Source organism: Bos indicus x Bos taurus, chromosome 8 (assembly GCF_003369695.1).
Source record: "Bos indicus x Bos taurus breed Angus x Brahman F1 hybrid chromosome 8, Bos_hybrid_MaternalHap_v2.0, whole genome shotgun sequence".
Lineage (NCBI taxonomy): Eukaryota > Metazoa > Chordata > Mammalia > Artiodactyla > Bovidae > Bos > Bos indicus x Bos taurus.
In genome coordinates this window covers 81,235,053-81,257,713 of record NC_040083.1, presented here as the reverse complement: position 1 = coordinate 81,257,713, position 22,661 = coordinate 81,235,053, and the positions used below count along the sequence as shown (strand labels likewise).

The 22,661-nt window shown below is 39.2% G+C and overlaps 1 protein-coding gene across 5 annotated transcripts in view; it reads right to left on the bottom strand.

Annotated features, from left to right (window-relative positions):
• The window catches only part of C8H9orf3 (chromosome 8 C9orf3 homolog), a 422,465-nt gene that overhangs the window by 334,525 nt on the left and 65,279 nt on the right, over positions 1-22,661 (bottom strand). For all 5 annotated transcript variants that reach the window (XM_027550178.1, XM_027550179.1, XM_027550177.1 and 2 more), the window contains exons 2-3: positions 18,156-19,064; positions 6,435-6,601 (exon numbers count right to left, since the gene is read on the bottom strand). In XM_027550178.1, coding sequence (XP_027405979.1) covers positions 6,435-6,601; positions 18,156-18,931 — 943 coding nt within the window. In that variant the 5' untranslated portion in view covers positions 18,932-19,064. The remainder of the gene's footprint in view (positions 1-6,434; positions 6,602-18,155; positions 19,065-22,661) is intronic.

Here is a 22,661-nt window from a genome sequence, read left to right as displayed (position 1 = left end):
GTCCAATTCTCACATCCACACGTGACTACTGGAAAAACCATAGCTTTGACTATATGGCCTTTGCCAGTAAAGTGATGTCTTTGTTTTTTAATACACTATCTAAGTTTGTCATAGCTTTCATTGCAAACAGCAAACATCTTTAACTTCATGGTTGCATTCACCATCCACAGTGACTGATTTTGTGTTTTTGGAACTGAAGATAAAAAAATCTGTTACTGCCTCCACTTTTTCCCCCTCTATTTGCCATGAAGTGATGGGACCAGATGTCATGATCTTAGTTTTTTGAATGCTGAGTTTTAAGCCAGCTTTCCCACTCTCTTCTTGCACCCTCATCAAGAGGCTCTTTAGTTTCTTTTCACTTTCTGCTATTAGAGTGGTATCACCTGCCTATCTGAGGTTCTTGATATTTCTCCCCGCAATCTTGATTCCAGCCTGTGATTCATCCAGCCTGGCATTTCGCATGATGTACTCTGCATATAAATTAGATAAGCAGGGTGACAATATACAGCCTTGACATACTCCTTTCCCAGTTTGGAACCAGTCCATTGCTCCATGTCTGGTTCTAACTATTGCTTCTTGACCTGCATACAGGTTTCTTGGACAGGTAAGGTGGTCTGGCATTCCCATCTCTTTAAGAATTTTCCAGTTTGTTGTGACCCACACAGTCAAAGGCTTTAGCATAGTCAATGAAACAGAAGTAGATGTTTTTCTGGTATTTACTTGCTGTCTCTATGAGCCAACGGATGTTGGCAATTTGATCTCTAGTTCCTCTGCATTTTCTAAATCTAGCTTGTACATCTGGAAGTTCTCAGTTCATGTACTGTTGAAGCTGAACATGAAGGATTTTGAGCATAACCTTACTAGCATGCAAAATGAGTACAATTGTCTGGATCATAAAATATACCAATAGCCACCATTCTGGGGAAAAAAAATACTATAGCCATTTCCCAGTTGACTAAGAGATGAGTCAAACTTAAAAAATCAAGAGTAAGGAAAGTCTGAATACTTACTGCAAATATAATTTGAAACTGGATAAAAATGTACAATAGTGATTATAATTCCTTGAGAAGGTTTAAAATAAAAACAAAATATATAGATAATATGAGCCTAAAATTCCAAATTATATTAATTAAAACCAGAGAATGTGGGTGAGGGAAATTGACAGAAGTAAGTGAAAAGTGTTAGTTGCTCAATCATGTCCACCTCTGTGAACCCATGGACTGTAGCCTGCCTGGCTCTTCTGTCCATGGACTTCTCCAGGTAAAAATATCAGAGTGGGTAGCCAATCCCTTCTCCAAGGGATCTTCCTAACCCAGAAATGACCATTAAATTCCTTATATAATATAGAATAAAGTCAAGAGCTTTTGCTTAACTGAATTGTGAACATCCATTTATGGAACACTCTATAGTACTAAAAATAATGAGGAAGCTCTTTATGGTCAGACATGAAATTGTCTATGCTGCTGCTGCTGCTGCTAAGTCGCTTCAGTCGTGTCCGACTCTGTGAGACCTCATAGATGGCAGCCCACCAGGCTTCCCTGTCCCTCGGATTCTCCAGGCAAGAACACTGGAGTGGGTTGCCATTTCCTCCTCCAATGTGTGAAAGTGAAAAGTAAAAGCGAAGGCGCTCAGTCATGTCCGACTCTTAGCGACCCCATGGACTGCAGCCTACCAGGCTCCTCCGTCCATGGGATTTTCTAGGCAAGAGTACTGGAGGGGCTTGCCATTGTCTTCTCTGGAAATTGTCTATAAGAACAGGTTATTCTAAAGGGCAGATCATTACACAAAAATGTGTACAGCATGTTATGTTTTGTGCAACAGAAGAGGAAAAAATATACTATATAAAGGAAGCTGGTGACCTTGTTGCCTTGGGGAAGAGTTATTGGGTAGTTGGGAATTAGAAGTAAAAAGAAGATATCATAAAATTTCTTTTTATCCTTTGCTTATTTGTAAATGAACCATGTAAATATGACTTATTTTTTTAATTAAATTTTTAGATGTATAATTTGTTTTGTTTTGACTTTGAGAATAAAGTAAACATTCATTGAAAACTTTGTTACATGTGTAAATCTAATTTATGATGAAAAAGACATCACAATCAGAAAAGATTCATTAAGTGATCTTGGATAACTGGTTTTATATTTGAAGATAAAAATGTTTAGTCCTTGTTTCTGGAGAAGGAAATAGCAACTCACTCCAGGATTCTTGCCTGGAGAATTCCATGGACAGAGGAGCCTGGTGGGCTACAGTCCAGTTCAGTTCAGTTCAGTTCAGTCATTCATTCATGTCCAACTCTTTGCGATCCCATGGACTGCAGCATCCCAGGTTTCCTTGTCCATCACCAACTCCCAGAATTTACTCAAACTCATGTCCATTGAGTTGGTGATGCCATCCAACCATCTCACTCTCTGTCATCCCCTTCTCCCACCTTCAATCTTTTCCAGCATCAGGATCTTTTCAAATGAGTCAGTTCTTCCCATCACATGGCCAAAGTATTGGAGTTTCTGCTTCAGCATCAGTCCTTCCAATGAATATTCAGTACAGATTTCCTTTAGGATGGACTGGTTGGATCTCCTTGCTGTCCAAGGGATTCTCAAGAGTCTTCTCCAACACCACACTTCAAAAGCATCAATTCTTTGGCTCTCAGCTTTCTTTATATAGTCCAACTCTCACATCCATACATGACTACTGGAAAAACCATAGCCTTGACTAGACGGATCTTTGTTGGCAAAGTAATGTCTCTGCTTTTTAATATGCTGTCTAGGTTGGTCATAGCTTTTCTTCCAAGGAGCAAGTGTCTTTTAATTTCATGGCTACAGTCAGCATCTGCAGTAATTTTGGAGCCCCCCAAAATAAAGTCTGTCACTGTTTCCATCATTTCCCCATCTATTTGCCATGAAGTGATGGGACCAGATGCCATGATCTTAGTTTTCTGAATGTTGCATTTTAAGCCAACTTTTTCACTCTACTCTCTCACTTTCATCAAGAGGTTCTTTAGTTCTTCTTTGCTTTCTGCCATAAAGGTGGTGTCATCTGCATATCTGAAGTTATTGATATTTCTCCCCATAATCTTGATTCCAGCTAGTGTTTCATCCAGTCCAGTGATTCTCATGATGTACTCTACATACATGTTAAATAAGCAGGGTGACAATATACAGCCTTGACATACTCCTTTCCCTATTTGGAACCAGTCTATTGTTCCTTGTCCAGTTCCAACTGTTGCTTCCTGACCTGCATACAGATTTCTCAAGAAGCAGATCAGCTGGTCTGTTATTCCCATCTCTTTAAGAATTTTCCACATTTTGTTGAAAATTGTTATCTGTTGAGACCGTTCAGATATGACCTAAATCAAGTCCCTTACGATTATACAGTGGAAGTGGCAAATAGATTCAACGAATTAGATCTGATAGAAAGAGTGCCTGAAGAACTGTAGACGGAGGTTCATGACGTTGTAGAGGAGGCAGTGATCAAGACCATCCCCAAGAAAAAGAAATGCAAAAAGTCAAAATGGTTGTCTGAGGAAGTCTTACAAATAGCTGTGAAAAGAAGAGAAGTGAAGAAAAAAAAAAAAAAAGAAGAGAAGTGAAAGACAAAGGAGAAAAGGAAAGATAGTTCTATTTGAATGCAGAGTTCCAAAGAATAGCAAGAACAGATAAGCCTTTCTCAGTGATCAATGCAAAGAAATAGAGGAAAACAATCGAATGGGAAAGACTAGAGATCTCTTCAGGAAAATTAGAGATACCAAGGGAACATTTCAAGCAAAGGTGGGCATAATAATGGACAGAAAGGGCTACAGTCCCTGGGATTGCAAAGAGCAGACATAAGTTAGTGACTAAACAACAACAGTCCTTATTTCACAACAGTGACCAGATTAAACTACAAACAGATTATAGAGTGAAGTTACTAAAAAATAAATTAAAGTTAGATTAAAATATTAGAATAAAACAGGTGAATTTTAGAGTAAAGAAAGACTTCCCAAGAGAAACCTGACATATCTGACTATGTAAAAATTAAAATGTCGTATAGATCAGAAATACTCTATAAAATTAAAAAGTATACAAAAATTGAGAAAAAATACACAAATATAAGAGATTATATCTCTATCTCATTTTATTTTTTTTGAATGGGAGAACAGATTACAGATTTATGTAATAGAAGTTTTATGTAACACGAGAGCCTCCATAACGAAATGAAGACCTGAAGAAACAGACCTGTGCACTTGTCTGCTGGGTTTGATGACCAGTGGACAGTCAATTCAGGAACAGCCAGATGGAAAACTGCACAGGGCAAGGTATGTGAGAAAGAGCATGGAACTTCCATGCCCTCTCCAGGGGTACCATTCTCCTCATGTCTCCATGTGGTCACTAACCAGGAAGCCCCAATAACTTTATTTTTCAAAGATCCAATCAAACTACAAGACAAAACAAACTTTTGGAAACATCACTAACATCTCAATATACAAATGGGCAAAGGAAATTAACAGATAGGAAATGAAAACGGCTAAGGACATACGAAAGCTCATTGATAATCAAAGTAATCCAAATTAAAAAGAAACCTTCTCTTGCCTATCAGATGGGTGAAACTCCAAGGATGAAGGGGCCTTCATAACTACTGACGGATATGTAAAGTGTCACAACCTTTCTGAAAAACAACTTAAGATAAGCACCAACAGCCTTCAACAGGTTCAAAACTTTTGACTCAATAATTCTAAGTTTACACAAACTATCTCCTCAGAAATTTAATGTGACTTTATTTAATGTGAAAAAACCTTGGAAACAATACAACTGTCTATAATATGGAAATGTAATAAAATCTAATATACTCATAAAATATTATGCAGACATTAAAATCATTAATTTAAAAAATACCTAATGTCTGGAAAGACATACAAGATATACTGTAAGTGAAAACTGCTATATGCTCTGCTGGCAATTTTGAAATGACAATATATACTATATACATAGATTTTAAATACCAGAAGGAAATACTACAAAATGTTAGCAAACATTTTCTTTAAAATTAATTTTATTACTTTTCAGTTCAGTTCAGTCGCTCAGTGGTGTCCGACTCTTTGCAGCACGCCAGGCCTCCCTGTCCATCACCAACTCTCGGAATTCACCCAAACCCACGTCCATCGAGTCAGTGATACTATCCAGCCATCTCATCCTCTGTCGTCCCCTTCTCCTCCTGCCCCCAATCCCTCCCAGCATCAGGGTCTTTTCAAATGAGTCAACTCTTCGCATGAGGTGGCCAAAGTACTGGAGTTTCAGCTTTAGCATCAGTCCTTCCATTGAACACCCAGGACTGATCTCCTTTAGAATGGACTGGTTGGATCTCCTTGTCATCCATGGGACTTTCAAGAGTCTTCTCCAACACCACACTTCAAAAGCATCAATTCTTTGACACTCAGCTTTCTTCACAGTCCAACTCTCACATCCATACATGACTACTGGAAAAACCATAGCCTTGACTAGATGGATCTTTGTTGGCAAAGTAATGTCTCTGCTTTTTAATATGCTGTTTAGGTTGGTCATAACTTTCCTTCCAAGGAGTAAGCATCTTTTAATTTCATGGCTGCAGTCACCATCTGCAGTGATTTTGGAGCCCAAAAAATAAAGTCTGACACTGTTTCCACTGTTTCCCCATCTATTTTCCATGAAGTGATGGGACCAGATGCCATGATCTTAATTTTCTGAATGTTGAGGTTTAAGCCAACTTTTTCACTCTCCTCTTTCACTTTATTACTTTCACTTTTTGTAAATTTTAAAGTTTCTATAATAAATGGTGGAAGGAGACACCATATTTAGATGAAGAAATATTACAATTACAAAAAAATTCACCTGGCATCAACAAGCTCCAGATCTCAACTGAAAGTGTCAATTACTGCAATAAGTAGGAAATTCACAGAGAAAACCTTGATGATGCATTAGTACCTGCCTTCCGTCTTTCTTATACACCTTTGACTCAAAATTTCATGGCCCAATAGAGTAAGAACAGAGCAATACCAGGACAACTCCAGTGGGCAGCCAACAGGAGAACTATTGCTCAGCATTATAAATAACCCTGCACAGGCTCCATGACCAAAACACAAACAACTCAACTGTAATGGTGTTTCCACGACATACTTGCCTGTCCAGAAAGTCTTCAACCAAGACCACCCACTTATGGTCCACAAACCATCAGGTGAAAGGAACTGCCTTAATAATCTAAGAATTGATAACTCTGGCATTGAAGGGCCCCACATGCCATGCACGGGCTCCCAAGTGCCCTTCCCCATCCCCTGGTATTTTCTCTGGCAGGATGTTTTATATCATGTTCAGTCCAACCCAGCTAATAAAGGAGCTCTTTTAAAGCGGAGAAAAACCCTGTGTATTGGGTTCCTGGGTCCAACATGTGTGCAATACATAAAGAAGCACAGAACACATGTACAGTACCTTCCTGAAGCTGTGTTGGCTTTGCAGAATTCTCCCCGCTCATTAGAACAACAAAGGATGCAGCTGCTCGAACTGTAGCCTGCCATGTTGACATGGCAACGGGTGGCTCCTGGCATGGAAAAAGGGCCCTGTTGTTTATGGGAGATCCCACAGTATAAACACATGGCCTGCAGAAGAAAGACAAAGAAACAAAGGGGGAGAATCTTTCAAATGAGTTGTCACTTTCCTTACCACCATGGTCGCAAATGTTAAGTTGAGCTTTCAAAGAGAAAATATCTGAGACTTTGTAGTTGATTGGTTTCCAAGCATCTTGAACTGACATCGGCCAAGGCCTATGTGAAGAGCCGAGTGGTTATTTCTCCCAAATGAATTACTTAAATATGTAAAGAGGTTTTTTTTCTAAGGGGAAAAATATTTTTTGGATAAAGTTTTAAATACTAGTCTGCCAAGTTAAAATTTACATTACCTTGCCCTTCCCCTTAGGCCTTCAAAACAAAAAAGTTTTAGAGACATTCTTACAAAACTTTTGGAAAATATTCTGGAAAAGAAAATATGTTTAGTGATACTGAGATATTAATACTTGGAAAAACAAGCCGGTGGTCTCAAATGCAGTGCTGGCGGGCAGATACCCCCAATCTTGGAAACCACCATTTCAAATGGAACCCTTGTGGGAATCCTTGTGCGGAGGCCAAGAACAGGGGTTGGCACATAAACAGGACTGTAGGTCACAACAACCAGGCTTGTGATGGGAAGGCCAAGGGCAGAGTTGTTACCAAAGCAAGTATAAGAAACCAGTGGCATGACATGGGGGCCCATTCTGCTAAAATTAAAAAATACAAACCTACACACACCAAGAATAATCCCTTCCATGATAAGTCACAAAGAGAAATGGAAAAAAATCTCTGAGATCAAAGAAATCTATTCTTTTACCACCACTGAGTAGAAGGCACAGACAGACCCTTGGGAAGAGGTCTTAGGAAAATGTTTCCACTTTTTGTTTTTCAAGAGCTATGGCAAATATGATATAGGTTTAATCAGCTTGATTTATGGAGTAAATGATAAAAGTGGAGTGCTACCTCTCTTTCATAAACTGGTTTTCCTTTTTAGAATAGTTAACACTATTATGACTGAAGATTTACTGTATTCTTACAGTGAGCAAGAACACACAGAATGATGACCCCACTCCATCAGTCAGGGTCCGGGAAGGAAAACACAAACCATTGTAGGTCTTAATAAACAGAGGTAATTTAATTTAGGGGATTGGTCCTAGAAGTAATAGAAGTACTGAGAAGCCAAACAGCAGATAGCGATGCAACCCAGAGATTAGCCACAGTGGTAAGGAGCTGTGACTCCATGGGTTGGAGGAGCTGCTGTTGCTGAGTGTTCTGAGCTTACAGCAACAGGAGTCATTTGACAGAAGCCAGAATCACAGTGGAGAATGTCTGATGGGTGCAGGGACCAAGGAGACCCAGTCATTGCTAGAGATGCCAAAATAAGCAGAAAGAGGAGAGGAAGTGTGTGTGTGTGTGTGTGTGTGTGTGTGTGTGTGTGTGTGTGTGTTAGTCTCTCAGTCTCTAGGCAAGAACACTAGAGTGGATAGCTATTCCCTTCTCCAGGGGATCTTCCTGATCCAGGGATCAAACCCAGGTCTCCTGCTTTGCAGGCAGATTCTTTACCATCTAAGCCACCAGAGAAGCCCAGGAAATTGTTTATTGCTTGCTAACTCCTGCTCTCAAGTGTTCCATCAATGCCCTGCATTGGCCAAACCCGACAGGAAGTCAGAAGACAAGGGAGCCTGGGAAATGAGGTTCCTTGTCATCGGGAGAAGATAATAAGAGCAGAAAATGGACCTTAGAGCAAACGGGTAGTCTACCTTCTAGAAGTGTATATGCCATGATTAGAGGCAGAGAAAGAAGACTAGACATTCATAAGACTAGTACTGGCTGGGTTCAGTTCAGTTCAGTTCAGTCACTCAGTCGTGTCCGACTCTGCTGGCTGGGTTACCAGCTCATTAAATGGCTATGGAAAAATCCCTGACCTCTCTGAGTCGCATGCAAAATGGGGATAGGGGGCAGGTATGTGACTTCAGTTGTCTGTCTGTTCTGGTCCAAAAATCCATGGCTGTGTCCCAGAATCACAGATCCAAGAACAAAGGCAAAACCTCATGGAAGGCCCAGGGTCTCCCATTGATTTCACAGAGTACTGAGCTCCCACCCTGGTGCTCTTGGATCCCTGGTTAATTGACTGAGCCTGAGTTGACTTCAGGCAGTTGAGGACCTAATGATGAAGTCCCTCTAAAACTACCTCCTTCTAGCTGGGGCTGCTGGTTGTAGGTGCCTGGTCGGGGATGCTGTAGCAGCTCAAATAGCTCAGGCAGGTGGGGTCAAGGCATGCCTAGTTCTGAAAATTCCACCTGTTTTTTTTTCCCAAAAAGTCCATCATAGAGAAGGATCCCAAGAAAAGCATTGTCAGTGGAAACAGAGTATGTTGCCCCTGGCTGAACGGCAGGCATAACTCTTCCTCTGACAGTGACAGACACTGAGAATCAAGGCTTCATATCTTAATAAAGCAGAACGGACCCCACAATGTCTGTCAGCTCATGAGCTCTTGGAATCCACTTCCAATTTAAGCAGGCTTGTGGAGATAAGCCTATTTGTGGTGCTCACAGGGAAGTGGGAGACCCTTGTCTAGAGATCGCCTAAGACTTTCTCTGGGGAGAGGAAGGGGGAGCTGACCCCATATTATGGTTTTAAGTCTTAGGGTAGTTCGGGAAAGTATCTGTGCTTTATCTGTGCTCTCTTGCTTTTACACTCAGCACCTCACTTCCCTAGGGTGACTCTGGTGTTACAGCTCTTCCCTTGTCTGCACACGGAGCAAATTCTCCTCAAAAGACTGGCTTGCCAGGACATTTGCTTTTCTTCTCCCTGTAAGTTTGGGTTGGAGGCCCTGCTGGCATATTATTATGCATTCCACCTGTGCCCTTAGGTATGAGGTCCCTAAGCCTTCCTCCACAGCCTCCATATCACTTTCCAGAAGAAACTATCAGATTTGAGATGAGGTCACATGTGAGAAGGGGCTTCCCAGGTGGCGCCAGTGGTAAAGAATACGCCTGCCAATGCAGGAGACATAAAAGACGCAGGTTCGATCCCTAGGTTGGGAAGATCCCGTGGAGGAGGACATGGCAACTCATTCCAGTATTCTTGCCTGAAGAATCCCACGGACAGAGGAGCCTGGGGGCTACAGTCACAAAGAGTCGGACACAACTGAAGCGGCTTAGTGTGCACAGGTGCACATGTGAGAAAACAGTGCAGAGGACGGATCAGAAAGACTCCGCGATTCACTGCAGAAGGAGAAGAAAGGGAAGGCCTCCCTGAAGCAGCCAGCTCTCAAGACAGCCCCAGTGACTCCTGCTCCAGGCATTCACACCCCTGTGGAGGCCCCTCCCACACTGTATCGGGGTGGCCTGTGTGACCCAAATCACTGCAACGAAAAGCCCGCACACCCCAACTACAGAAAACCGGCATGCAGCAACGAAGACCTAGTGCGGCCAAAAAAACAGAAATAAATTTTAAAAACAAACAGGAAAACAATCCTAGGTAAAATTCCTTGAAAATGTACATTCTCTCCATGCTCAGTGTACTTCCTTCTTGGTCTTTTCTTCTTTTTCTCAGCTCACTCCTCCCTCCCCAATACATCCAGACCAAGTGCCTGTGACTTTATAACGGATGGCTTTTTGAGCTTTTACAATCTGATAAGCCTATGCATGTCGCACATCACGGTGCAAATGTCCAAAGCAATCTAAAGTCAAGTAACTACATTTTAAGAGGGATGAAATCTTTAACCCCCGGGTAAAAGTCTAGTGGTGGAATTTTGGGCATCTGACAGAAAGTAGAGAATGGGTGGATAGGAGGTCTTCATGGAGTCTGAAAAATCATACTCTGTGATGACTCTTGTCACACACACACATTCCCCACCCTTCCTCTTCCCTACCCACTGTGTCCCAGGAGGGGATGAAAATCTATGTGCATTTATAAACATGCTCTGCAGTTATCTGGATGTGTGATCACTGAAATATATGCAGCTGTGTTTATTCAGCAAGCACAGCCTTGCACCTCGGCCATGTTGCTAAAATGCCTATGGGATAGATGTTTAGGTACAAGCCTGCAATTCTCTGATGTTTATAAACATCATTATTTCCCAACTGAACAATTCCTTCCAATATGAAAAGGGAAACTCTCCTACCAGGGCTCATCCCACATGCGCTGGGATACCCACCCACATGGAAGACCCCTTGGGGAGCCCAGATTAACTGTACAGGAGTTGCGGGAATGGGAGAAAACAACTGAAAATGAGAAAGAAAACAGGGTAAGATAGGGGGTGACAGCCAGGCCATGGCTTGTTGCCATTAAAGAACTAAACTAAGAACCGGTCAGAATAACAATTATTTCAGCTTCTTATTACATGTTTGTGTATTCTCAGAACAGTCAAATGAAGAGGAGATACACTGTGCTGCTGGTCTGAACGTGTCTGTCCAAATTCATATGTTGCAATCTTAGTGTCCAAAGTGTTGGTATTAGGAGGTGGGGTCGTTGGGAGGTGCTCAGGTCATGAGGGTGGAGCCCTCATGAATGAGATTGATGCCTTTATAAAAGAGGCTAGACAGAGCTTCCTGGCCCCTTCCACCAGGTAAGGTCACAGCAACACAAAAGAGGGCCTTCACCAGGACCTGACCACGCTGGCACCCTCATCTCAGCCTTTTAGCCTCCAGAACTGTGATAAATTAAGTTCTGTTGTTTATAAACCATTCTCTCTGCAGTATTTTGTTATAGCAGCCCAAATGGAAATGGACTATGATGTCAACTAAATACGTTTGCTTATCTTTTTTGAGGGGAAGCCATCTTTACAACTTGTAGGGAATAGGCTCAACCCATATATTTTCTTTATTTTTTCTTTTCGCAGTTGGAGTGAAAGGGAGTTATTTTTAGTTTTAAAATACTACTTTCCATAAAAATCACCCATTTTCAGAGACTTGATTATCACAGATGAACAACTGGGGAGAAGGTGGCTTCAACAGACGGGAGGTGATGAGCCCGCTGCCGCTGTGGTGTGGCTTGATTCGATGTTTTTCCGCACTGAGGCACTGATCTGGTCACTGGAGGCCAGGAGGCCACAGGTATGACAGGTTGGTGATTCACATTCTGTCATATTTCAGATTTTCAAATACTTCATATTTCAGAATATTTCAGATTCTCTGTAACTTCCCAGTTACAAAGTCTTCAGGACTCCTCTGATTCCTTTTTTCCTGTTCTCCTTCCTGCCCCTGACCTTTTTTTATGGCTCCATGTTCTCGTTAAACCTAAGTTAGTTTCCGTTGTAGGTAAGCAACCCTCTTGCTTTCTGTGACATAAAAACCAAGAGCCAGACTACTAAAACATGAAGTGTCAACCAGAACTGCCCCCTTACCTTCCTCTCTCATCTCTACACACATACACACACCTCCCACACACACAATCTCTCTCTCTCACACACATCCCTTCTGTATTATCATTCTTCTTCACAGTGTGATCACCAAAACCAGGACTCACCAATCATACTCATCAATCATACTGAACATATATAATGAGTACAACGAGAATACTGGTTTGACTTGGATAGATTCTGGTATAGTCAAAATGGACTGGACTAAAAGGGGCTTTGAGTCAGAAACTCACCTCTTCTTCAACAGAGATGTTTTGGGTGCAAAGCTAGCGAGCTGTTTGTAAAGGCAAAGACAGTGCTTCTCATCTGGAAGCCCCTTATGGGTATAGGATTTTATGTATGGAAAACATTTGGAGATCCTCTCATGGAATTTTCTCATTTTACACATGAGGAAATTAAGCTCCAGAGATGTAAAATGACTTCTCTGAAGTCACACAGCTAGTTGGCAGCCTACCTTTTGAGTACTCGGGTCTCTTGGCTCTCACCTTCTAGATTCTTTTCAACTCTCCACACTTTTGGTTATAGGTCATTTTTATTTGTTATTTTTTGTTGATTTTGGTTATTCATGTCTTGTTATTGTTGTTTGATTGTTGTTGTAGTTATACAATGATATTATAGAATTAATGTGTATTTCCCCTTCAGTTTTCATGAATTTTATATTGGTTTCTTGAAGCAAATAGGGGAGAAAAAAGGTATTAATTACAGAAATGTTCATTTTAGACCTGAAGTTGCTTCTAAAATATCTTCTGTTCATTCTTTTAATTTTAAAACTGTATAGTGAGATACAAAAAAAATGAAACTATTTTATTGTATGTGTGTGTGAGGGGGACATGTATTAACATCTGATTTTGATGTTAAACTAAAAATATTCCAAAGGTCTACATCTTCTTTGGTCCAATACCTGAACAATAAATATAATTTTTAAAAATCATTCTCTCCTTAGTATTTTGCCAACATCATTCTGACTTTATCTAAAACAAAGCAACATCATAGTGATTAAGGAAATTTTTAATTTTATTATGATTTTAAGTTATAATGTATTTTCCTAGTCAGATATTTTAAACAATGACCAAATAATTGTTGCTTCTAAAATAAATTTCCTATATTTAACTGGATTTCCCCTCCATTCAACTCATTCAGTGATGTCATCAGCTTAAGCAAGATCTCCTAGACCACTTGGCTGGTTCCACAACTATCTCAGTGATCCAAAGGGGAAAAGGAATGAATTACCAGAAAGAATGCTTTGATTTTAAATAACATTTTATTCACTGAAATGAAAAAATGCAGGAAACACATAAACTTTGAATAAAGGTTTCCATTTTTTAAAGTTTTTTTTTCTAAAGTATGCTGAGGCTCTAGAATCAAAAAGATATTGTCTTCTTCTTATCTAGCTTAGCAACAATAATGGCTCCAGTTCTCATCTAAGTATTTTTAAAGGGCACACATACTCACACACCACACAAAAGTAAGTACTTTTTCCAAGAAGCATGTATCATATTGTTATGTATGTGTTTGTTTTATCAGTCATTTTTAAAGGTCATTTAAAATCTAGTATCTGAATGATGGAGGCAAGAAAGAGCAAGTAGATTCGAGAGAAGCCAGAACTCCACAATGGTTGAAAGAAAGTAGGAAAATATAGTTTTTATATTTCCAACTATTTCATCTTAGAACTAGAATAACAATGAGGGAGAGTAAGTTATTGACAATGACAGAAAAGAAATACTCTTTTACAGCGGCAAATATATTTTCAGTTCCCATCTAGAAAACATTGCTACTTGATAAGAAAATGGGGTGACAGCTCTTAGGAAAGGGGAATTTCAGGGTGGAAAGAGGATTATTTTTTCAAATTTGAAATTTATTTTTGATGACTTTTTTATCAGTTTTAGATTTATTTTTAAATATTTATTTATTTTTGGCTGCTTCAGATCTTAGTTGCAGCATCTGAGATGTTTTATTGGGGGTATGCTGGCTTAGTTGCCCCATGGCATGTGGGATCTTAGTTCCCTGAGCAGGGATCTTAATTCCCTGAGCATCCCCTGCATTGGAAGGCAGACTCTAAACCACTGGAGCATCAGGAAGTCCCTAGATGTGTTTTTAAAACTACAAAGATAAAACACAGACTTCCCATATATTCCATACTCAGTTTTCCCTACAACTTACATTAGTATATTTGTCACAGTTGACACATTATTATTAACTAAAGTTCAGATTTTGCTGATTTCCTTAGTTCTCTCTTTAAAAAAAATCCTTTATATACTTTTCTATTCTAGAATACTACATTAATTTTAATCATCATGTCTCTTTAGGCTTCTATTGATTGTGATAGTTTCTGAAGACTTTACTTATGTTGGCTTTGAGAGTTTTGAGGAGTACTGGTCAGGTATTTTGTTAAAAGTCTGATTTATCTGATATTTTCTCTTGGTTAGATCGGGGCTATGGGTTTTGAGGAGGAAGATCAAAGATGCTATTTTCATCACATACTATCAACATGACTCATCAGTGTTGATGTCAGCTTTGATCTCCTTGCAGAGGTCATGTTTGTCAGGTTTCACTAATGAAAATTTACTTTCTCCTTCTTTCCATACCGTCCTCTTTGGAAGGAAGTCATTATGAATAGTCCTCACTTAAGGAGGGAGGAATTATGTTCTACCTTCTTGAGGGCAGAGTTTCTATGTAACTTGGACATCTGCACCATGGATTTGGCCATTCTCCCCATTTGCTTATTTAAGTCAATCACTTTTTTATATTAGTATGGACTCATGAATATTTATTTTAAACTTTGGGTTATCATCTAAAACTATTTTACTTTGTTGCTTAGTTTTGGTCACTAGGAGTTCTTTCAGATGAGTCCTTGGACTTTAATACACTCATGCAATTCCAGGTTCTTATTGCTGTTGTTAGAGCATTTCCTTATTTTCTGGCACAATAGATGCTACATCTTTTATGTTTCCTGCTCTAGCCCCAGCCATTTCTCCAAGAACTCTGGTTCCTTCACTGGAGCATGATATTAGAAACCAAGATCTGGGCACCAGGGAGTACTCACTGCTTCTAAACCCACTCAGATGAGAAACAAGGAAATACATGTGTGTATGCTAACGCTTGCTAACACCCCATATGTATAATTATTTCTACATGCAACCATCTGTATCTGTACTATGCTAAACGTGAGTTCATAGTGATGTCTCCCATTCTAATCCATTTCCACATGAATCATTCTATCCTCTTCCCCTTGCTCATCTGTAAACTCCCACTTCAACAGTGAGAAACCTGGCTCCCATCATCTGCATCCATTTACTAAATTACTCAATTCCAGTATACATGTAGAGTGGTACCAGAATTGTTAACCTGTATTCCCATGGGAAACAACTCTATCAACTATAGTGCAGTAATTATCTACAGTTCCTTTTGCTTTCAGCCTTACAGATTCAACTCATTCTAAAGTTACTTAGGTCAGCACATTTTCCCCTCTACTCTCTTCAATGAGATTGTTTCATACATTTTTAATATAGCTAGATTGTTCCGTCACATTTTATAATTTCCTCCTGGGATCCTCTGACCTCCTAAGTGATTATTTATTTACATATTATCAAACAAAATAACAAATTTTATTCTCAACAAACCAGTCAATCCTAAAGGAAATCAACCCTGACTATGCATTGGAAGAACTGACGCTGAAGCTCCAATACTTTGGCCACCTGATGCAAGGAGCTGCCTCCTTGGAAAAGACCCTGATGCTCCAAAAGATTGAAGACAGGAGGAAAAGGGGACAATAGAGGATGAGGTGGTTAGATGGCATTACCAATTCAATGGACATGAGTTTGAACAAACTCCAGGAGATAGTGAAGGACAGGGAAGCCTGGCATGCTGCAGTCCATGGGGTCATAGGGTCCAAAATGACTAAGCAATTGAAAATTCTCAACAAGGTGTAGAATGAGAGTGGGAAGGGGAGAAGCCACTGTTGGAACTTGAAAGGACAGGTACAAGGTTAGAGTTTTTCTTAAATTTCTGTCTAGTATCTGCTTAAAAATGGAAAATTTTTGAAAGCTAATATAATTCATTTTTTTAAAATGTATTGAAATCTTTGCTTACAATAAGGGACATGGTAAAAATTAAAAGAAACACAGCTCCTTTACACAATTAAGACATAGATTTTTCTAGGAGCTTTCAGTAACTTTATAGAATATTCCTACTTGTAAAATGAGAATAAAAAGTTTCTCATCCAGACTAAAAATTTATAGTAGTTGATAGTATTCTGCCATTCAATGGTAAAAATTTAACCACTACTTTAATTTGAAACCCTGGTGATTACTAACAAGAAATTATTTCTATCTAGCAACCTGGAATCCTTGGACATTTTAAGTCCTTACAGTATCCAAATAGTTACCAGTATATACCTAGATTTATTCTTAAACATGTGGGAGAATTTAGTGACCATTCACGGAAGATTCATTGTGACTGTAATAAAATTCCCCCAAAAAAAGAAAAAAGAAGGGAGGAAAAATCTTTTAAGGTTTAAAAAACAAATTTATTATCTCTGTAAGACTCCATAAATGTCATTTATTTACTAACATATAATTACAGACTTCCAAGGATACAGTTTAAACTCTTGCTGGATCATGTATTTATTGAATATTCAGAAAAGGAGACATCAAGAGTAAATTCAAGTCAAACTTTCAGGAGTAAAATGTGCCCAAGGACCTTTTGAGAGTTTTTTTAAGGAAACTAGCATTTATCAACAACTCATTCCTACTCAACACTTCATATGTAATGTAATTCACAAGTCTAGTCTCTGTAGTAAACACAGAGAAGAAAGTTATGTTTGAGACCATGAATGAGTATTTCTTCCAAATACTGTCAATAGTTTCTTCTTCGCCATTACTCTAATTCAAAAATGAAATATCTGGAAGTATGAAAACTAGAATTTCCTAGTTAAATATTCAGAGACAGTATATTGTTAAATCTTATTAAAAGCTCATCTTTAATAATTTCCAAAAAATTTAAAGATACAATAAGAACATCTATTTCTTTCCTTCACAGACTCCCAAGAATATTCAGTAAGTAATTCTATAAACAAATCACTATGCTTTTCTACTGATGTAAATTTGCACTACCCTGCCCTATCCCAAAGGCTGCCTCAGATTCTAGCAGAAATAAGACAGGAAGTGAACTCATTCTGAGCAGGGAGAGAGACCAGAGCAGGAGGTAAGACTGGAGGCAAGGAGTGGGATAATGAGAGCTCAAACTCAAGGTGATGCTTTAAAAAAATATAATCTGAAAGGGTTTTTTGAGGGGGGTGAGTTACGGGAGAGATGTAAGCAATTTATCTAGACCACTGCCTTCATTAAGGGAGTCCTCTGCTATATAAGAAGGCACTTCAAAAACATGCTCACAGAGAGAAACATTCTTCCAACTAAGCCCTGCAATAATTACTGTATTGATTCACAGTACATTAGCACAAATAAATAGGTAAAATAATGAGGAATCAATAAAGTTTGACTTGAAAATTCTCAAATTCTAAAAACCCTAAACTGCTGGAGGAAGAGAAGAAAAGAATTGCCTATATACTCCCCCGAACACTGACGTTTCATCAATTCTGCCTCTCCACACATAAAATCAGGAGTCCCCTTGGTGTCAAATACCCAGAATCACAGCCAAAGAAGCAAGTGTCAACTCAGCAGGACTGACTGTCACACTCCTCAGAAACAGATCTCCCCAGTGCGTTGAGGGCTCACTTTATATAATAACTGATGAAGTCCACGGAGGCATAGCTGCCAAGAGATGGATACAGTAAGAAAGTCACAAAGCAGAGCTGGCTTTATTTGGAAGCACTTTGCCAGAATTCACACCAACCCAACACAGCAACTATTTATTCCCTCGGGGGAATATGAAGGAACTTTGGGAAAATATTTGCTCAAAGACACATATCGTTTCCATCTACAGTACTGGAAGTTGCTAGCAGAGATCTCAACAGAGAGCTAGGCTTGAGATTTAACCATTAAATCTGACTTTCAGTCTCCTAACTCAGAAATACAGGGGCTTAATAAAGTAATCTTTTTCATCTTCAGGGAAGTAATCCTATTAAGAGTTCAGCATGCCTGGGAGTTTACCTGTTTCCCTGAGGGTCGAAGGACTTAAGGTTAGATGGGTAATGCCACAGAATAAAGAGGAGCATCTTTGCAAAGGTTCATCTCCCAGTGTGTAAGATTAAAGACCAGGGAACTGCGGAGTACCCAGATAACCTACCTGCCACTCTGGTCTGAGGTCCATGTAACTGATCGCCCCTGGGGTTTGGTTCTGTATTGTATCCTTATGGCATGAGGAAAGTCAGTAGCTGTCTGAGCCCCTGTCTTCCTGATCTGTAAGCTCCAAGTGTCAGTGTCAAATAGGAGTTCCCCACAGCCAGGAGCCTGGCTGCAGCGAGCGTAATAGTCTAACTGCTCCCTCCAACGATCTGCAGGCAGAGCCATGAGTTCATGTACAATCTGATTCCTGAGCTTGGGAGACCTTGTAAATTTTTCAATACCTGGCACAGCAGCAACATCCACCTCCTCAACCTTTAACACAGATAAATCACAGCAGTCCAACACTAGCAAAAATTCCTCACTCCCATGATTCCCTGTGTCACAGCAGTACTTTGAGCTAGAAATCCCAGAAGCCTGTTCCTGGTTGTCATGGTTACCATCTTTACCAGAAGTATCTTTTTCACCTTTACCACAGATTACAAAATCATTATATCCTATTTTAGATGAGAAGGTCTTTGTATTTGTCACAGGAATCTGGCAGGGTTCAGGCATCCTAAATTTGCAGGCTTCATTTGACTCTGATGGGCAGGCTACCTCGGTGGAACTACTCCGTTTCTTGAATCTGTTTCCAGACTCGAGGAAAAGCACTATGGTGCCTTCAATGACTTGACTTTCAAAATCCACATCTAAATCCAGTACATAGTGTTTCACAAGTATGTGGCTGGTGTTGGCCACGAGAGGCAGGTCATCTCGAGAGGGATCCAGCTTTTTGTCCATGGTAGTACTGTTCAAGAATTTTGGTAAAATCTCAGAAGGGGCTTCCTATTAGTCCCAGTCTTCCAGAGTCATAAATGGCTGCTTTCCAAAAAACACCTGATGTCACAAACTGGGGTTCCACAACTTTCATCCCCTGGTAAAGAAGAAAAACACAATCAGACAAAATCCCAAATAAGATCCTTTGCTCCTGCAACTGCTGCTTCTGCAAGTTGATTACCTCCTTAAATAATTCCACAGTGTAGTAGAAGCTCATGGCTACAAGGCAGACTAATCTTTTTGGCTGACATCAAACTACATTATGGATTTCTAAAAATATTTCAGTTATCAGTGGAATAAAAGAGGCCTCCACAAAACCAGAAGAATCATGTTCCTAACTATTGTAGAACAGTCCTTGTCTTGGAAAAGAACGACTGTTGGGCAAAAATGTAACTGAGCATCACTGCACCTCTTGTTTTAAAAGATATTAAATGTATTTTTAATTTTGTGCATCAGAAAAAAAGTGATTGTTTTTCTACTGTGATTCTAAGTAACAGATGTGAATGAAGGCTAAATGGCCTCATACGTTTTATTCTTTGAGAATAATAATTTAATACATACAATGTAACTCCAGGGATTAATGTACTTTTCACATTAGGACTATTCTCATATCAGCACTTCCAGTAAATTACAGGAAAATGAGCCAATTTACCAGGAGTGCATTCGAAGTATTCCTTTGAGATTGTTCACAGAGATTTTTCAAATTTATAGTTAAATACTCAAGGTATATCATTACATCTTAATAGCTGAAAACCCATTAACATTCTGGATAATAGCCTTCTTGTGGCAAACAAAAAGGTCTTCTCATTGGAAAAAAAAAAAAAAGTATGCAAATACCTATAAAAGGAAAGAAAGAAATTAAAATGTAGAAACAGATGTTGTAATAAAATACCCAAGTTCTTCGTAAAAGTTCTGAATCAAAATGTAGTCTTATTTTAGAACAGCAATCCAACTAAAAGAAAAATTATTTTAAATTATTTCAGTCCCTGTTGTGTACCTAATTTCTTTCAACATATTTTAACCAAAAAATGAAAAAAAAAAATGGCAGAGGAAAGGAAATGAAAACTCTGACAAAGCAGATTTACTTAAAATCACTTTTGTATTTCTAAATATCAAGAGGTATTCTTTCATCAACTACAAAACAACATTACTTGTTTGACTTTTCAAGTAAAATTGAGCCCTCCCTTTTTATTGTTTAAGTCCTCCTCACTTTCCTTCTAACTTTATCTGCTAATCTCCTAGATTATTTCCTTTCCTTCTAGAATCTTATTTCAACAATTAAACCTATTGAATTTTCATTTTCTACCTCCCTACAAGCTATTTCCTCATCAAAATCTCACCTAGCCTTAAAAGGATCTGGCTTCTGGCAGACTTGTACAGTCTAGTTTCAAGCTATTTTCCTTGTCATGGAGACCACACCCCCTTCAAATCCTTGTCCTCTAGTCAAAGGGCATACTCAGGACTCCTCTGGTGGTCCAGTGGTTAAGATTCCAAGCTTCCACTGCAGGGGCCTCCGGTTCGGTCCTTGGTCAGGTAACTAAGATTCCACAGGACTCAATGGTGTGGCCAAAAAATAAAGGCCTGCTCAATCCACTGCTCCCTAAAGATGACCTGACACCCTACCTCCATGCTTTCTGGACTACTATGTCATGCCTGGAGTGCTCCTGGCTCCCACCTTCCATATCCATCTCCCAAATCTATTCTCCCTCCACATAGTTTAAGTGCAGTTGCCTCCTGAAACCCTTCCTGCTCCCTTCTCTCCCCTCCTCCCCCCACCAAACTATGAGTGTTCATATACACTTTGACTTTTAGAATGATAAGAACCGAGAGTAATCAGGGATGTAAAAGAATAGTCTGAGATCACTTTATGGAGAAGCTGGCACACACTCTGGGCTCCCAGGTGCTGCTAGTGGTAAAGAACCTGTAGGTGCTGTTAGTGGTAAAGAACCCATCTGCAATGCAGGAGCCACAGAAGAAACAGTTTGATCCCTGGGTTTGGAAGATCCCCTGGAGGACGGCATGGCAACCCACTCCAGTATTCTTGCCTGGAGAATCCCATGGACAGAGGAGCCTGGTGGGCTACAGTCCATAGGGTCACACAGAGTCAGACACGACTGAAGCGACTTAGCACACATGCATGGCACACACTTTAGTCCTAGGAAAGTCAATGGGCAAAGGAAATAAGCTAGGGTATTTTCCTTTCAGTGTGAGAACTGAAATTGTCATATTATTTATAATAAACTTCAGTAAAGCTACTGGCTATATTTATGTAATTAGAAACAACAGATTGTTAAAACTTGACCCTGCTGGATTTTGGAGTTGCTATAATGTACTATTTTGTTGATTGGGCTATTAAAACATTGTTTTTTGTTTAATTAAAAAATTCCTGGACACACATAAGGAAAACTCTGAATCAACTAAGAAAAGGGTTAACTTGGTGGCTGTCTAAACTATTAAATTTGAAAAGAATACATTAGAATTTGTAATAATATAGATAAAACCATTTATTATCTAATAATAGAGTCCCAATGTGAAAGTTAATATAATTTAACAATAAAATATGTTGTGTAGAGTGGTTTTCACCACTTTTGTCCCTGGTGGCTATCCCTAGGCTACCTTAGAGCCCTGTCCATCCAAGACTGTTAATGCCACTTTGTCTGTCACCCTAACTGGAAATCTTCTGGTCCTCTTTATGAGATTTTTAAAAAACTGAAGTGCATTTGATTAAAAATATTATATATAAGCTATAGGTGTATAACACAGTGACTCACAATTTCTAGAGGTTATACTCCATTTATAGTTATTATAAAATATTGGCTATATTCCTTATATTGTACAATATATCCTTGTAGACTATTTTATACAAAATAGTTTGTACCTCTTACTCCTTTACCCTTATGTGCCCCTTCCCCTTCCCTCTCCCCACCCATAACCACCAATTTGTTCTCTATATCCATGAGTCTGCTTTTTTTGTTGTTATATTTACTAGCTTGTTGATTTTTTCAGATTCTACATATAAGTGATCTCTGACAGTATTTGTCATTCTCTGTCTGACATTTCACCTAGAATTATACCCTCAAAGTTCATCCATGTTGCTACAAATGGCAAAATTTTTATTCTTTTCTATTGCTTCATAGTACTCCATTGTGTACATATATATACACCACACTTTCTCCCATTCAGTAGACTGTCTTTTCATATAGATAGATAGATACATACATACATACATACACACACACCACATCTATTCATCTGTTGATGGACATTTACATGGCTTCCATATCTTGGCAAGTGTAACAATGTTAATTAGAACACTGAGGTGCATGTATCTTTTCAAGTAAGAGTTGTCTTTTTGGATATATACCCAGGAGTGCAATTGCTATGGTTGTTCTATTTTCAGAATTTTGAGAAACTTACATACAGTTTTCCACAGTGGTTACAACAATTTACACTCCCACCAACACTGTGCAAGTTTCCTTTTCTTCACATTCCAGCCAATGCTATTTGTGTTCTTTTTGATGACAGCCATTCTGCTAGGTGTGAGGTGGTCTTTCATTGTGGTTTTGATTTGCATTTCCCTGATGATGATGAGTGATGTTAAGCATCTTCTCTTGTAATCATGTTGCTTGTTTTTTATGTTGAACCATATGAACTGTTTATATATTTTGAATATTAACGCTTTATTGGTCACATC